This window comes from Mobula hypostoma, chromosome 2, assembly GCF_963921235.1.
Source record: "Mobula hypostoma chromosome 2, sMobHyp1.1, whole genome shotgun sequence".
NCBI lineage: Eukaryota > Metazoa > Chordata > Chondrichthyes > Myliobatiformes > Myliobatidae > Mobula > Mobula hypostoma.
In genome coordinates, this window is record NC_086098.1 from 84267662 (window position 1) to 84285472 (window position 17811).

The following is a 17811-nucleotide window of genomic DNA, read 5'->3' on the forward strand; positions in this document are numbered from 1 at the left end:
AGAAAACCAGGTAATTGCAAAGGGTTCACAGACTTTTTCTTGCAACTGTAAGTTGGTTAATGGATTGAAGGAAGAGGACTGCTTTGGTGGATGAAATTTTGGGTGTTGATGCTGCTTGCTTCTAGGCAAGTAAGAAGATTCCACACTCCTGACCTTGAGCCCTTAGAAATGTTGGAAAGATTTTGGGAATATGGAAGGTGAATCACTTGCAACTGAATTTCTGATCTGCTCTGACTTACCTGGCTAATACGGTTAAGTATCTGGTCAGCACGGACTCCTTCCAGGGTGTTACATTAGGGGAATTGAATAATGGTATTGTAATTGAATGCCAAGGAAGACGATTTGACACTCTTGATGGATGTGGTAATTGTCTGGCATTTATGTGACACAAATGCTATGGTACATTAGATTAGCATGTTAATATTGTTGTGCATGAATGTAGATTGTTTTATTATTTGAGCTGTTAGAAGTATAATTGAATATTTCATAATCATTAGTGCACATCTGTGTCTGATATTAAGTAGGAATTATTAGTGAAGCAGCTGGGAGTTAGGACATCCATAACAATGCAACAGCATCCCAGGGCAGAGGTGACTGACCTCCAACTGTAACAGGCATCTTCCTCTGTGCTGAGTAAGATTTAAAACAATGAAATTTTTAATTATCCTTCAATTCGCAATTACCTCAATGTTATTTAACAACACTTGGTCTTACAGGAGCAAAACATGCACAAAATGCTGGAGGAACTCAGCAAGTCAGACTGTAACTTTACAGGGGAATAAACATGCAACGTTTTGAGCCAAGACCTTTCATTAGGACTGGAAAGGAAGGGAGCAGAATAGTAGTTGGCTGTATGTAATTTGATTTGTTTCTCTTTGGACTGGAAACTCCTGGGCATTTTTCGATTATGTCAGATAAATTCCTCTGCACTTAGCATTTCGAGGTGGAAGAATATTAGGGTTCATCAACTGATGAGGGGTTATCAATGGCAATTGTGACACTCCCTTGTCCCTGTTTGGTCTGCTGCTAAAGAATTCAAAGTCAGTGTTGCGTGACACAGTCTCTCATGCATTCTCTCTCACACTCTCTGTAGGGCTGTCATGAGTAGTTGATATAACTGAGTTGCTTGCTATCTATTTCAAGTTTTCTAGTTGCATTTTTAGGATTTGAGCTCATGTCCATGAATCATTAGGTAATCAAAATTAAAGAAAAAATGGTTTCCATTGCCAAATATGTCTATAACCAGAAGCAATACATTTAATTGCAAAAATGCCAAAGGCACAGAAAATTTAATATCACTCAGATTTGGAATTCATCTCTTGACTGTTATAGTAAAAGGGTATTGAATCTCAGTAAAATGTAAAAAAAATTGCAGTAGCAGGAAGAAAGAGCAGATGGGTGAGATTAACTGGTTGGTCTTTCAAAAAGCTGGCACAGACACTGTCTGAATAATTTCCTGTTCTGGATGAGCTTATGAATCCATCAATACAGTTTCATAACTGATATTTTTACTTCAACACTTCACTAGTCTCGTTTTCCTAATGAAGTTTTAACATGCTTTGTTAATAGCTGCTGGATGCATATTTCACACGTGCTACAAAGGATCAAAAGGAAAAATTCCTGAAAAACCATGGGTTTTCATTATTGGCCAATCAACTTTACCTTCATCAAGGGACACAAGGCTTGTTGGATTGTTTTCTTGAAATGCTGCTGGGCCGGGCAGTCGATCTGGATGAAGAGTATGTCCATTTTATTTGTTGCAAGTTTTATTAATTTTTTACTGGTTGTGATATCTCACTTAAAATCAAAATCTCTTCTGTCACCTCATTTATGTATTGCTTTAGAGTAATGGAGTAACCTGATAGTAGGTCAAAATCTCTAATATTTTGATAGTCTCTAGGGAAATGAGATAGTTATTGACATAAAGCACTAACTTATTAAATTCAGGGTCTTATAAAATTCGGGGTAGTTCAGCAGAATAAGACTGATATTATTGATTGAGTTGCCAGTCTATGTAAAGAGTGAAACTCCTTTAAGTCTTGTAATATCTCTGTAATTTGTACCTCTACAGTTTCAAGCTATACTCAACAATATAGCTTTTAATTATCCCCACCAGTGCTTTCTGTATTCACTTCTGCTATTCACTTCAGCCTGAACCAGGGTTCCTCAACCGGAGTTCTGCGAGAGATCGTGATTTAAAAAAAAATAAACTTTATTTTTTGAACTTTGCACAGCACAAAGTTTTTTTTCCAAAGTCTTGTATAAAATTGTGTCTTTGGCTTTATTTTTATTCGTATTGCTTTGGCTTACGGATTTTAGTAACTTTACTATTCAACATTGTCAATAAATTTTCATGTTGTAAATAGCATTAATTAAAATCAGTTTACAACCTTTATTTAAATTAAATCTTCTGAGACTACCTTTAGAAAAATTAAATCCCATTTTGGGTTAAGCCAGTTATGTAACAAAAATTTATTATGTTTGCCCTATGTGTTTTTAGAATTTATGAAAGAGGAATAAAGAGATTTATTTCAAGAAAAGTAAGCTAAGCTTATCTACCTGTTTGTTTTCAAGAAAGAGTGGCTAAAAATTCATTCTCTACTCAAAAGAGCATTGACAATTATTATATCTACAACTTGCTGATCACTTTAATGTACCATGAGCTGTAGATATAATAATTTTTAAACAGGGGTTCCCTGAGACCTGAAAATTATTTCAAGGTTTCCTCCAGGGAAAATTTTTTGAGAAAGGCTGGCCTAAACTGATCCACTCTTTTCTATCTAATATATTTAGTCTCTGTATCTTAATGCCTATAATAGAAATACCCTTTCCTATTCTGCTTTTCTTTTCCATTTTTATCTTTCCTCTTTAAAGTCAAATATTTTGGAATATTTCATTTGTAGCCTTTGGCATTTTGTTTTCAGATTAACAATTAAATTTAACTTTATTTTCTTTAAATCAATGAATTTTCTTCAAATACTGATCTCAACTTAGTTTCACATGCTCTTTCATGTTTGTTTTATCTATTCCACACCTACTTGTGCTAACTTTAGTCCAAGTTATTATATGATTATTTTGTTCATATTTTTAATTGCTTACAGCCTTAGCATTTTGATTACCTAGTTTAAATTTGCTTTATTTCTGAATTCTTCCAACCACAATCACATTTTTTTGCTTCAGGTCAGAGCACTATCTATTGTTACAGTTACATTCACCATGATACTGGTGATGGGTCAATTGAAGATTGACCTGGGACCAGTATTATAAGGCCATAAAACATTGGAGCAAAATTAGGCCATTATGTCCATTGAGCCTGCTCTGCCATTCCATCATGGCAGATATTTTTTTTTGTCCCTATCAACCCCATTCTCTTGCCTTCTCCCTGTAACCTTTAAAACCCAATTCTGGGTGCACTGGCCATGTCAAGAAGAATGCTGGTCTCCATCACATTCTTTTGAAGTCTTAAGAAACAACTGGACACAGAAGTAGTGTCTCTTATATGTGTACCTATATATAAAATGAGCTATTGAGAGTACAGGATCTGGGCTTACCTAATGTCATGTTTTTGGCCTTTTAAATATTGGTACTTTTGAAATGCACAATAATTTAAGTTGATTGGGGTATATAAAGTTCCAGGAACACCAAACAACAGCTGAATGCAGAAATGTCATTGAATCTATTCTTTGGTGCCGGGGCTCCCAACCTTTTTTATACCATGGACTAATACCTTGAAGCAAGGGTTCTGTGGACCCCAGGTTAGGAACCCCTGCTGTTCTGTAAAAACTTAGATCTGCAAGTACAATAGGTGTTTCTGCATGCAGAAGCTGCAGGACAAATTAACAGAAGCATATGTCAAAAATGGGATGGTTTGTTGTGACGTTTGAATAAATCATCTGCTTATATGGAAGATTCTGTTTATTGGACTAGCTCTTTCTTCAGAAATGAATTTGGTGTACTGTCCAATTAAGGTGATACAGGAGTACATTTTTTCTTTAACTGATCAATAACTTTTTGCATTGTTGGAAGATCTGTGGATGGTAAATGTACATGCTGTATTTGGCAAGTTTTATCTTGTGGTTCAACTCATCAGTAATTTGCCTTTTGTTTTCCAATTGAAACAGGTTGGATTCAGAGACTGTGGCTGGTATCGACCCATTCCATAAAAGATGCATCATTCCTGTATTGGGCCTTATTGAAAACTCTCTCTATGAAAATACATTACTGCACCATATATTGTGTGTTGTACTCCAGTTTTTGAACACCTGTTCCAAGTTAGCTGATATACTACTTGATAATGGTTTGCTGTATGTCTTGTTCAACACCTTGGCAGCACTTAATGGACTAGAGAATGGGTAAGAAAGTTATCATGGTATTAGTAGATAGTAAATTCTTACAATTACCTTACAACTTTTGCAATTATCAAAAGTTAATTGCTTTTAATTTGAGTGGCTTATGTTCTACTTGTAATTAGACTGAAATGGTTGGATTCCCATCCTTCTCCAGCGAACCAAGGTGTCGAACCAACATTTGTTATGTGCAACGTAGAGCTTTTACAGACTTACTGCTCAAGAGTTACCCCATAAGTAACATTGCTAAAACAAATTATTTGGTCGTTATCTCATAGCTTTTAGGATCCATGCTGTGGGTAAAGGGATTGCTGCATTTCCTACATTACAACAGCAGGTACAGATCCCATCATGCTAGCTGGAGAACTTCAGTTACTTCAGTTTGAACCAGTAAAGATAGTCACAAAACTGCTGATTGTTGTTATAATATCATTCAGCATTTGTCTTTCAGGGAAGGAAAACTGCCGATGTTTATATGACTTAACTGCATTCTGAAACAAACTGGCATAGCTCTCAGATATTTCAAACTATTACTGGATAGCAAAAATTATAGTACCTGTCCTATAGTCCCTATGCAACGATTGGAAATGTGTTTAATTTGGGAGAGCTGTCTCACAGTCACCATCCTGGATAACCAACCAATGTCTAAGATAGGAGTGGCAAACCTATGGCATGAATGCCCAAGATGCGAAGTGCAGAAATTCTGTTGGCATGCAATGTGTATTGCCACCCCTTGATTCTTTAAACCTCACCCATAATAAGAAATACATAATAATTATCTTTACTGCCAAATGAAGCAGCATATGATTTTGTTTTACAACGTGAAAGCAGAAACAATGCTATTTTCAATTGATTTTTTAAAAGATTAAAATTACCATGGCACATGAGGAAATTTTATTTTGGAATATTATCGTTAATTTGGGCATATGCTCTCTAAAAGGTTCACCACCCCTGATCAAAGCTAAAAAGATCAGGGTCCTTTGGTATGCCCTATCTCACTTAGAATACTAATAGAAATGACAGCACAGTGGTTTGGAGTTGGAAACAAGGTGCCTGGGCTAGAGCCCAAGAAGTCTCAAAACACCAGATCAAGCATGGGCATAGATATCTCCTGCTATTTGCAATTTAATACCCTGCCTCAGCTGATAAACCATTTCCACTCCAATGTTTATTACTCGGATAAAGTGCAGAGAGTAGCAAAGGCAGTTATGGTACAATGGGTGGAACAGTTCAGTAACAGTTACCTGGAATGCCTCAGCAACACTGAGCCAGCTAAGTCCAGAAGGACATATTTACAAGACTAGGTCTGTGGGAGGTTATGAGGGAACCAGTGCAATGGGTAAATCTGCTTGACCTAGTCATCACACAGCTACCTACTGTTCTTTGATGATCATTTGGGGGGGGGGGGGGCGAAATTTCCACCTTTACATTGTGAACAATGTCCTTTCTGTTTATGAACCCGATATCGTGCCAAGCAATAAATGAATATCAAATTATTTCAGATGCTGAAATCTGGAATGAATGCATAAAATGCTGAAATCACTCAACAGGTCTGGGATTATCTGTGGAAAGAAAAGCGGTTAACATTTCAGGGCCTTGATCCTTCATCAGAACTCCCACATTCCAAGGATGTATGGTTAGGATTAGTGAGCTGTGGGCCTGATACGTTGGCGCTGGACACATGGTGACACTTGCGGGCTGTCCCTAGCACAATCCTCACTGATTTGACTGGACACAAATGGTGCATTTCACTGTATGTTTCAATGTACGTGTGACAAATAAAGCTAATCTAACAGGGCACAAATGAACACCAACAGAGAATGTGGGGAGGGATGAGTAGAACAAAGGGAATATCTAAAGTGTGTGAGACCAAGTAAATAAATGTAGCAGTTAAGTGGCTGTTAGGATCAGATTATGCTTTTTTAATATGTTGCTAATAGAATAGCTGTGTGACATGCCCAGCAAGCCAGATGGTACAAACAGGTTTTAAAAAAACAGCCAAAATGACGATGTGCAGAAATGGCCGTTTCTAACATAGATTAAATGAAAAAGCAAGTTATCTAGAGTTGGTTAATTCAATATTGACCACTGAAAACTGCAACTTGTACGGACAGAAAATGAAGTGTCCCTGAAACTTGCTTTGGGTATGTTATAATAGTGTAGGAGAATTAAAGTGGCGGGCAACCAGAAGTTCAGGGTTTTCCGTACAGTCTGAACGCAAGCACATGGAAAACAATCTCCCAACCTGTGTTTAGTCATTTAAAACATAGAGGAGCCCATATTGTAGACATATTGTAGCCATGTTGTACACTAGAATGGAAGAAGTGCAAGTGAGCCATACTTTAACTGGAGATCCAGTTTTCATACTCGTCTGGTGGGAATTTGAAAGAGATGAAAGTATAGGTGTTGTATCTCCTACAGTTACATGAGGAAGTGATATAATGTGGAGAGTAGTAGATAGAATCAGAAGAGCAGATCAGGGAATCATGAAGGGAATGATCCCTTCAAAATGCCGGCAGGAGAGTGGAATATGTGCCTTGTGGTAGCTAGTAGAAATTGTGAAGGTTGATTCGGTGGATATGGAGGGTAAGGACTGGGGAACTGTTTTTCTTCTGTTTGAGAAGAGAGTGGGTGAAAGAATTTCTGAAGCATCAATGTAGAGGCAAATGGAACGGAGTCCTTACAGGAGGTTGGGTCTAGGCAGGAGGTATAGTGGACATGGTTGTAGGTATCTTGAGAAGCAGATATCCATTACAAGCCCACAAGACTATGACAGCTATCTTGCTTTACTTCCTCCCACCTTGCCTCCTCATTTTCTCTTTCCCAGTTGCATTCCATCCTCAATAATGGCAGAACTCAGCTTGTAAGTACAAAAAAAACAGATTGAAGTATTTGCCAGGCATTTCAAATGAAAGATTCATCTGAGCTTCCTCCTGAGATTTTCAAATCACAGTAACCAACTTTCAGCCAATTTGGATTCTCTTCCCTGCTATCCATAAATAGCTGTGTGCATTGAATATTTCTTGACAGTGATGCAAGTAGCATTGTCTGGTTCCAAAAGGACTTATGGAATGTTTTTCTAATTGGATTATTATATCAATTTGTTATTCTGGTAATATTACCTTATTCTGTATTTAAGTTAATATGTATTATGTTGTGCACCATGGTCCGTCAGAACATTGTTTCATTTAGTGGTATATAGATATAGTTGAATGACAAAAAGCTTGAACTAGTTTGACCCTAGTATCTCAGCTAGTTTTCTAGCTTCAGCAATCCCAATCATTACTCATCTACTTTTTTAAAAACTTTATTATAGAGGTTTTTATTTAGTTTTATAAGTAGTAATCTTTGTCATAATCCTGCCTTAGAGTTGTCTTGTTTTGCTAAATGTATTTATTAACGCTGTTTCATTATAGCATTCCGTTGAGTGAATACAAATTGGTGTTGTGTGATATTCAGCAGCTGCTGGTCGCGGTTACCATCCATTCCTGCAGCTCTTCTGGTTTGCCATATTTTCGCATAATAGAAGATTTAATATCACTGCTTGGATACCTACAGAACAGCAAGGATACAAAAACTAAAGGTAGCCACTAAAAATTCAAACTGTATACAGACTTCCATAGGACAAAAATTGATCACTAAAAGGATCCAAACATTCAGAAGTCACTTATTTAGTATGTTTTTTTCTGCCAGGTGACATTGGGTGCACCACTGACCCCCAACTACCTGTTTATTCAATTAAAAATAAACCTTGAACAATTTTTGAAAGGAAGAGAAGCATTCTTGTAATAAATTCATATTTGGCAATTTTTGGAATTGCTTTAAACCAGGAAATTAGGAACATTGCTGAAACACAAGAAAGACAAACAACATAAACACAAAAAGATTCTGCAGATGCTGGAAATCCAGAGTAACACTCACAAAATGCTGGAGGAACTCAGCAGGTCAGGCAGCATCTATGGAAAGAAATAAATTGCCCACGACTCTTCATCAGGACTCTTAAAAGTTTATTCTGATTACTCCTCTCCTTGGCTGCCTGACCTGCTGAGGTCCTCGAACATTTTGTGTACTTTACTCTGGAAAGAATAGCATGCAGGAGTTGTAGCTAGGAAGCTCTCTAGCTGGCTTCAGTAATATTACAAAGCAAATTTTAACATAAACTACTTTTTTAATTGTTGGCATCTTCTCCTTTCTTTAGTTTTATTTAATACTGTGGTGTACTACTCAGTCTGAACTAAAACTAAGGTTCTGTAGGTAAATGGCAGGATAGAAAGTAGTTGTGTGTTAACAAATATTTGAGATATTTTGTTAAGGTGTTAATGTTTATTTTCAGTATTCTAAAATTCCATTGTCCTTAAAATAGATCCCCACATTTAGGAATGTAGAAACATAACAGTTTGTTTTCTTTGATTCAGATAAGGTCATGGAGATTTTTAATCATGGTGTATAAAATTGAGAGGCCTAGACAAAGTGAACAAATAGGAGCAACACACACAAAATGCTGGAGGAACTACGCAGGCCAGGCGGCATCTATGGATTTACGGCATCTGCAGATTTTCTCTTGTTTGTGAACAAATAGGACATGCTTCACCTTGCAGAGAGACTATTATCTAGTGGGCACAGTGTAATTTAATTGGATTAGATTGGAACTGAGAAAATATTTTTTCACTTAAATTGTGGGAAGAAGCCTGTCAAGTTTTTGGAGGCAAAAGACCACAGATGCTAGATCCTTATAATAAGAACAAAAAAATTAATTAAAAGTTCTACAGTTCGTGTAGTGATGAATTTAATCAATGTCCTTTGTAGAAATGGCTATTGTACTGCAGTTCCGGGTCCTTCAGAGTGGCATTGAATTTATCAAAACCACAGCTAACCAGGATGCACAGAATATGAGTAGCTCCTTCAATTTACCTGCAAATCAACACCACGCTATTCATCAGAAGAGGAAGAGTATTGCTGGTGAGTGTTGTAATTTTCAACTGTTAGCTTTATAAATAATTGTGGGTTAACTGCTTAATGAACAAAGCATTTTCACAATTAGAATTGTATATGAATTGTGGTTATTTCAAAAAGACTTGCAATTTTTGTTTTTTATTGGTGTGGTCTGATGAATTTTAATCAGTCTCATTGGTATAAATGTGGAGAGAAGCTTGCCTCACTCAGGTGGGACATTGAGCTAACTAGCTTCTTATTGATAAAGTGTTTGTTATTTTCCTCAGAAATCTAAAGTGATTCATGATTTGATCAGTTTCTCACATAAAACTCTTGTCAGGGTAGTTACAAACGCTCAAAGCAGTTATTGGGACTTTTTAGGTTTATTTAGCTGCAATGCACGTAATTGAACTTTAGTAAGGAAGTGTTATGTATGCCCATACCACAAAGCTTAAGATAGTTGTGACTTTGCTGTGGTTCTTTCATTCATTGGTGTGAAGAAATATATGTAGTTTAAAAAAAATACTCGATCATTAACACAAGAGAATCTGCTGATGCTGGAAGGCCAGAGTAACACATGCACACACACACAAAGTGCGGGAGGAACTCAGTAGCTCAAGCTGCATCTGTGGAAAGAGGTAGAGTTGATGTTTCAGGCTGAGACCCTTCATCAGGACTGGAAAGGAAGTGGGAAAGAGCCAGAATATGAAGGTGGGTGGTGGGGAAGGAGTACGAGCTAGAAGGTGATAGGTGAGACCAGGTGAGAGGGAAGGTCGTTAGGTGGATCCTTTCTCTTTTTAAATGAAGGAATCTCTGAGAGAGGGAGCACTGAACCCAGTAAACAAATTACAAACAACTGCAATCATTGGGTTGATTACACAGTTGTGTTCTGAGACCTATGTTTTTAAATAACATACAGAGGACAATGATCCTGAATCTATGCTCTTATTATCCGAGGAATGGCCAGAAATAAATTCTCAGACAACACACATAAAAATTGCTGGCGAGCGCAGCAGGCCAGGCAGCATCTATAGGAAGAGGTACAGTCGATGTTTCGGCCTGAGACCCTTCGTCAGGACTAACTGAAAGAAGAGACAGTAAATTCTCAGAAACAGCTTTGTGATCTCGATAAGGAATTATTTTGTTTCCATCGGGTATCAGACTAGTTCAGTATAGATTGAGATTGGTATAATTTAGGGTTGGAGAAATGATAAGTGGTGTAGTTCAGAATGAAAGGATCAGAGTATGGGCAGGTCTACGTAATTCAGAGACAGCACCTTTGTTGCTCTTTGCCATGCCAATGTGCTAGGAGCAGGATTCTGAAACTATGAGGACCATGGAGTGAACAGGCATTTTGTGTATGATTATCTGTTTTTTTCTTTCTCTCTCTACTCTCATTGTGTGGCCTGCTACCACTTTTCAGTACTTAGTTTAATTCCAGATTTCCAGTATCTGGTGTATTTTGGATTTAATAAGATTATTGCATTGGGCAAGTGTAATTTAAAATTTAGTTTAGTGTATAATTTAGACAGGGAGTTTAGGCATAGATATAGGAGCAGAATTAGGCTATTTGACCCATTGAGTCAAAGGGAGCAGAAGTATCTAGTCTGGAAAAGATCAAAGTCAAAGTAAATTTATTATCAAAGAATATATATGTCACCACATACTACCTTGAGACTCACTTTCTTGCAGGCATTTACAGGGAGATAAATATAATATATTAAATTTATGAAATAATGTATGTAAAGTCTGACAAATAACCAAAGTACAGAAGGAAACACACTGTGCAAATAAAAACAGCAAACAATACTGAGAATGAGTTGTAGAGCTTTGAAAGTGAGTCTGTAAGTTGTGGACTGAATGATTACAGCAGATCAGAGTGTAGGCTGGTAATTAGGAGTTGGACAACCAGCATATACTCACCAGAACTCTGACATGAAAAATAATCTGTGTTGAAATCTGATCAGATATCGACCAAGTAAAATTTAATGTGCATCAGTTGATTTATATGTAATGAAAGGAGGACTGTATCTCTAAATCAAATCTGCTTTCTTCTGACAGATTCAAGCTTTTTTTAGTTTTGTAAAAACACCCAAAGTAATTCTGTACTGAAGTTTATTTTCATCAAAGCATTATTTTTTGCCCCAAGTTATCTTGCAATCTCCCCTAAGAGGAATTTATTTTAAGCTGATTTCAAACGGTTTGAAGGGAAAATGTGCTCACAATTAAGCCTTATGCAAATATTTTTTTAAAGGGAGGGCCTGCAGTATTTACTTTAAAGGCTTGTGGTGACACATTGAGAATAAATTCTCCCTCTTAATTTTTACATTCACACATTGAGATAGGTTAAAGAGTATTCACTTTGTGAATGTACTGGTCCTGTTAATGTACTACAGAATGTAACCTAAACATAGATTAAACAACTTAGTTTTACTTATTGATCATTTTCTGAAGTTTTTTTAGCATTACAAGCAATTATTAATAAGAGAAGTGATACTAAAACTTAGTTGGGAAAGATTTGGATTTTGAAAAGTAATGTAATTCTCTGCTTTCAACATATTACAGTATCATTTTAGCTGTCATTTAGCTTTCCCTGCTACATTTCTACATTTTGTTTATTTATAACAAAGGTTCAATTGCATTGAAAGATTCCATTATTCCGCAACTACAAAGACACCATTTGTCCTCATATGGTCACCTTACTTTGGCTTATACTTTGAACCTAGTGCACCAGGAGTCATCTTTGCCACTCCCAACTGGATCCATTTCCTATTCTTTCCCTTCAGAAGCAGGTGTAGTAATGGTCTTTTGAATTCACATCCTGGAAAAGCATTTCATTCTGAAATGTTTTGTGTCGGTGGCAGACTGCAAAGTATGCATTGCGGAAGAAAAATAAAATTTCTGATACTGTAGACCTACCAGACCTTTGACAATGTCAATATGTTTGAGCATGAAGTACAGATACTCTGAAATAAAAATTCAACTTTTTTGACGGTTTACAGTATTGAGTTCAAATCAGTGCTTGGATACTGTTTTATTCCACTGATTTGTTTGCAGTTCTGCTACGACAGATACTAACCCAAAAAATGTTTTCCATAGAGCAGCAATAAACTATTACATTCTCAGACTCTGTTGGAACCCATTTATTCACCAGCTTACATAAAATAATGTTTTGTCAATATGTGGCTTTGTTTTCACTATTTTACATCTGTTCAAATCTTTTTTGTTCAAATCTATTGCTGCTTTCAAGTGCAAACATTTTATTTGCTAATATTTACCATAACACTTTTTTGAAAGCATTTCGAAACCTATCAAACTAAACGGCAGGAAAGATAATTCTGAAAGTGATACCATCAGAAGTATGTGTGATAGTGATAGTTGAAATCATTTTCTATCAAATCTTTCTTTGCTCTTTTATGTATCTGATGCTTCCCCAGCTGGTAGGAATTTGGTTTGTAGTCGCTTGAGCTTAATAGTGTCCCTTAAAGCATTGCACTTTATAATCTTTAGGCACTCTTCACTGTGTGATTCTATAAAAATGTAGTAAATGCACAAACCTTATTGAAGCAGAATTTGACTTGCAATCCTTATTGTCAGGTTCCCGCAGGTTTTCATCTGCGCCATCTGATGCTTTGTTGATGAGAATGCGATCAGTAGCCAGTGATGAACTCTCTGAACTAATGCAAAGAAGAATGAGCCATGAAAACGCAATGAGAGCATCTGAGACAGAGTTTATACAGAGATTGCAGAGGCTTACAATTTTATCGGTTAACAGACTAATCTACCAAGGTAGGTGACCTGGCTACCACCCCCACCCCCACCCCCACATACAGTTTTCTGAGCTTATCCTTTTTTGAGCCCACAGATACCAACAATTCCTCAGTTTATTGTGCAAGTATTCATATTTCATTGTGAACCTTGATGTTCTGTCCCATCATAGTGAGCTTCACAATCAAGCCCACTGTTGACTTCAGCTCTACTCAAATTCACCTTGGTAGATTGAATAAGCCTAGTAATGACATATTAGCAGTGGCAATGTTCTAAGTGTCACAACTGGAAGCATTCCTGATGGTGGTTTTGACAGCTGGCTAAGCCATAGTGAACAAATTGACTAGCTATTTAAAAATCAGAATAGATAAGGTGCATTTGGTCTGAAGTAACATTGAAACATAGTGAAATGTCTTTTGCATCAATAACCAACGCCATCCAAAAAAAATGCTAGGGTAAGCTTGCAAGTGTTGCCATGCTTCTGGTGCCAATGTAGCATGTCCACAACTTACCTACCTGCACGTTGTCAGAACGTGGAAGAAAACCGGAGAACCTAGAGGAGACTCTCACAATCATAGGCAGAATGTGCAAACTCCTTACTGACTGTGGCGGGAATTGAACCCAATCATTGGAGCTGTAAAACATTGTGCTAGTCATTATACTATTACATCGCCAAGTCCTGATCTGTTTCTGCCATGTGATGGGATTTATATGCAAAAGATTCAGCCCTGTGATGAAGATCTGCCAAGCTTCTGCAAGGCATCAAGTGAAGTAAGGACTTGGGGGTAGGACAATGTTGATTGTAGAGAGTTAAATACTGCCAACAGAAACTGGGCTGTCATTACCTCTACTGCTATGAAGAAAGTGTGTAGGCTATTTGGGGAACAACTAAGAATTTATTCCTAAATGTGAGTTAACAGACTATTACTTTACCCTTATCTGCACCACTCAATTGACTGGTGCAGCATATCATAATGTTGCCACAATAATGCATTGCCACTTGGTGTACCTGTAATGTTTTAGCAATTGCAGTTAAACAGTAGATTTATTCAGCTTTGTCTCTGATTGCCTGATAAACTGGTTTTATTTTCACTCTGCATTTAAGACCACAAGGTTATGGGCAGAATTAAGCCATGTAGCCTATGAAGTCTGCTCTTCCATTCCATCGTGACTGACTTATTATCCTTCTTAACCCCATTGTCCTGTCTTCTCACTGTAATTTGTGATGCCCCAACTAAGCCTCCACATTAAGTATACCCAATGACTTGGCCTCCACAGAACAATAAAAAAAAATTAGCCTTACTGCAATGTATATTGTTGCACCAACATATTATCGAAAAGTGCCAGATTAAAGTTAGTGAAAAGTCATTTTGGAACTAACATCAAGAGCACCATACTCATTTGAAGAATGATACATTTTTGGAATACACAATCAGTTTTTGTGAGAATTGAACTTGAATTTTATGGGCTTCGTAACCCAGGCCTCTCTTGTGTACTTGAAATATCAGCAAAGTACTTTTATCTGAATAGGTTAATTTAGATTATTCTATTTTTTTAATGGTTGAAAAACATGTAGTAGGTTCACCAGTGGCATTTAATTTGTAACACAAGAGATTCTGCAGATGCTGGAAATGCTGCCTTACCTACTGATTCCTCCAACGTTCTGTTCAGTTCAAAGTAAATTTATTATCAAAGTACATATATGTCACCATACACAACCCTGTGGTTCATTTTCCTTTGATTCTATCATGGTTATTATTCTATTAGGAATTTATTGAGTATGCCCAATGAAAAGACTGCACTAACTTGGGTGTTCGACCAGTGTGCAAAATGACAACAAACTCAAATACAACAGGAAAGGGAAAAAAATAAAAAATAAACAATAAATATTGAGAACATGAGGTGAGTCCTAGAAAGTGAGCCCATAGGTTGTGGGAACATTTCAATGATGGGGTAAGTGAAGTTGAGTGAAGTAATGCCCATTGGTTCAAGAGCCTGCTGGTTAAAGGGTAATAACTGTTCCTGAACCTGGTGGTGTGAGTCCTGAGGATCCTGCACCACCTATCCAATGGCAGCAGCAAGAAAAGGGCATGACCTGGATGCTGGGAGTCCCTGATGATGGATGCTGCTTTCCTGCGACAACACTGTGTAGATGTGCTCAATGGTGCAGTGGACTTTACCCATGATGGACTGGGCCATGTCCACTACTTTTTGTAGGATTTTCCGTTGAAGGGCATTGGTGGTTCCCATACCAGTCAATGGACTCTCGACTACACATTATAGAAGTTTGTCAAAGTTTTAGATGTCATACCAAATCTGTACAAACTCCTAAGGAAGCTGCGTGATTTCTCCATATTCGCCCTTGCGTGCTGGGCCCAGGACAGATCCTCCCAAATGATAAAACCGAGGAATTTAATGTTGCTGATCTTCTCCACCTGTGATCTTCCGATGAGAACTGTGGGTGGCATTTAGTCTCTTTTAGTGCTGAGGCAGTGTCAAATGCAATTTCACTGTGCTATTCATTGCCTACTTAAATTATTTTTTTAATCTGGGTATATGTGCTGAGATGTCATTTCTGTACTTATTTAGAACTTGATTCTGACTCTCTGGATTTATTGAGCACATCTGAATATCCACAACAGAATAGAGTATCTCTGGAAGAAGGCTTTGAGGATGTTGTGTCAGAGCTATCCACCAACAACATAAAAACTTTTCAGAAAGAAATGCTAAAATTGATGATTGAAGGAATTAAAATATCCTTGGTGAGTGATTTAATTCTCAATGTAAATATTAATTTAGGTGAGAGATGGTTGTTATTTCTAGCTGTAAGGACAAAAGGTTGCATTTCCACATCAGTGACAAACTGATCAGTTGCATGTCTGGTAAGTTGTTACTTGCTATATTGGACTTCGCCAAAGAATTCAAATGTCATTATTATGCATGAATCCCACGGGAAGGCTTACTCAATCTAACTTTGTTTCTTATTTTCAATAATGCTAAGCCTGATCTGGCTGGACTACGCTGGGAACAGCACGTATTTTTTTCAGGTGTGGAAGGCTAAGTGAGCTGACATGCAGTACTTGATATGTGTCCCTTGAGACAGTGTGGGCTCTGTCATCTGAATTCACCAGTTATCAAGGACTGCAATGTCTCCAGTAGCGATATTCAGAAACAATTGGAACAGATGTAAATAGCAGGGTTTTTTTTGAGAAAGTTACTGTTTCTAGCGCAAGTATTTCCTAACATCAAGGATCAACTTTATTTGCGATATACCATGCATTTAAATGCATTAGGAATTTGCTGTGGTGTGTAGGCGTGGCATGGAACAAAAACAGCAACATTGAACAGTTATAATTAATGAAGGTTTATATAGAACATAAAGTTAGAGGAATAAAATGTGCATAAATACACAAGTATTTACAATATGAAAAGTGATTTGAGATGTTCACAGTGCAGTGATGGAGGTGATAAATGGGGAGGGAGGCTAACTGGAGTAGCTGATCATAAACTTCTAAGATGATGTGAAGTTTTGTTTTAATAGCCGTATAGCACTTTTCAGAAAGGAGTTTTTGGAAAAGGCAGTTTGAAAGGTGGGTTGTGTCCACAATTAATTTTCCTGCCTGCTTCTTTGGCCTGGGCATGTACAAGCTCTGCGGTGCTGGGGGACTGCAGCCAATGATCTTGACATTTCACTGTAATTTTCATGTATTGTGAGAGAATACCACACCAAAACAGACAATAATGGCTGGATTCACGCAGCCTTCAACGTGCAGGTGAAGGTGAGATAGTGCATGCAGATCCTGTGTTTAGTGAAGCTGTATTCTGCCCCTGGACTCAATGATGAGACTGAAGATTTAAGCATTTGGCCTCGCATGTCCTTGAGGTGTGAATGCCTGATAGTTAGTGGATTCTTTCAGAACTTCCAGCTATCAGCCAGTGAGGTCCAGCCAATACAGATGAGATACCTGGGTACAAATTCCAGCTTTTAGGATGTTCCTTAGAGTGTGCTTCCTTGACCTAAATATTGATAAGTAGTAAAAATGAATACTTTTCTGCCTGGTATTAAATTTTGTTTGCTGATGCTTCTCTGAAGTGCATTGGGATGTTTTACTGCCCTAAGCGAAATTTTTGTATGGAGAAACTGGAGCTAAGAAGTCTGCTGGGTAGGCCTCCTGCATGCAAACTGCCTGTAAGATGTACTTGCATGTGGAGCTGCTTCCACTTTCTTAGGACTTGTTCAATTTAATTAAAGCTCCTTGAGAAATTATCTTCACATTGACATCTGACTAGTTTATTTACATGAATTGTTTCAGGAAGCAGGTAGAAACAACCTGCCACGGCAGCAGTGGAAGCGCATGCTTTGGTCTTGCAGAGAAACATTCCGGTCCCAGCTGGGTCGATTGCTTGTCCACATTCTCTGTCCTGCCCGCCCATTGGAAGAGAGGAAAATGGCTTTGGAAATAGTTTATGAACCAAACCATTTTGAGATTCTGCGCGAGTGTCTCAGTCAAGCATTGGAGGTAAGGCAACCGCAGTGAGAATTTGTCAAATAATCACAGAAATTTGTTCTAAAGAATCATTCTTCATTTTTGGAGTGTGTATGCCTAAGTTAGTGATGATTGAACATGAAACACTACAGTACAGGACATTGACCAATGATGTTGACCACCTTTTTAACCTATTCTGAGATGAATCTGAACCTCCCTTCTTTATAGCCCTCCATTTTCTATCATCCATAAGCCATGAAACTAAGAGTTTTTTTTAA

At 37.5% G+C, this 17811-nt stretch overlaps 1 protein-coding gene across 2 annotated transcripts in view; it reads left to right on the top strand.

The window, feature by feature from the left end:
* The window catches only part of lyst (lysosomal trafficking regulator), a 297915-nt gene that overhangs the window by 214938 nt on the left and 65166 nt on the right, over positions 1-17811 (top strand). For both annotated transcript variants that reach the window (XM_063039530.1, XM_063039526.1), the window contains 7 exons: positions 1570-1739; positions 4122-4352; positions 7763-7929; positions 9153-9305; positions 12876-13067; positions 15636-15808; positions 17360-17566. In XM_063039530.1, coding sequence (XP_062895600.1) covers positions 1570-1739; positions 4122-4352; positions 7763-7929; positions 9153-9305; positions 12876-13067; positions 15636-15808; positions 17360-17566 — 1293 coding nt within the window. The remainder of the gene's footprint in view (positions 1-1569; positions 1740-4121; positions 4353-7762; positions 7930-9152; positions 9306-12875; positions 13068-15635; positions 15809-17359; positions 17567-17811) is intronic.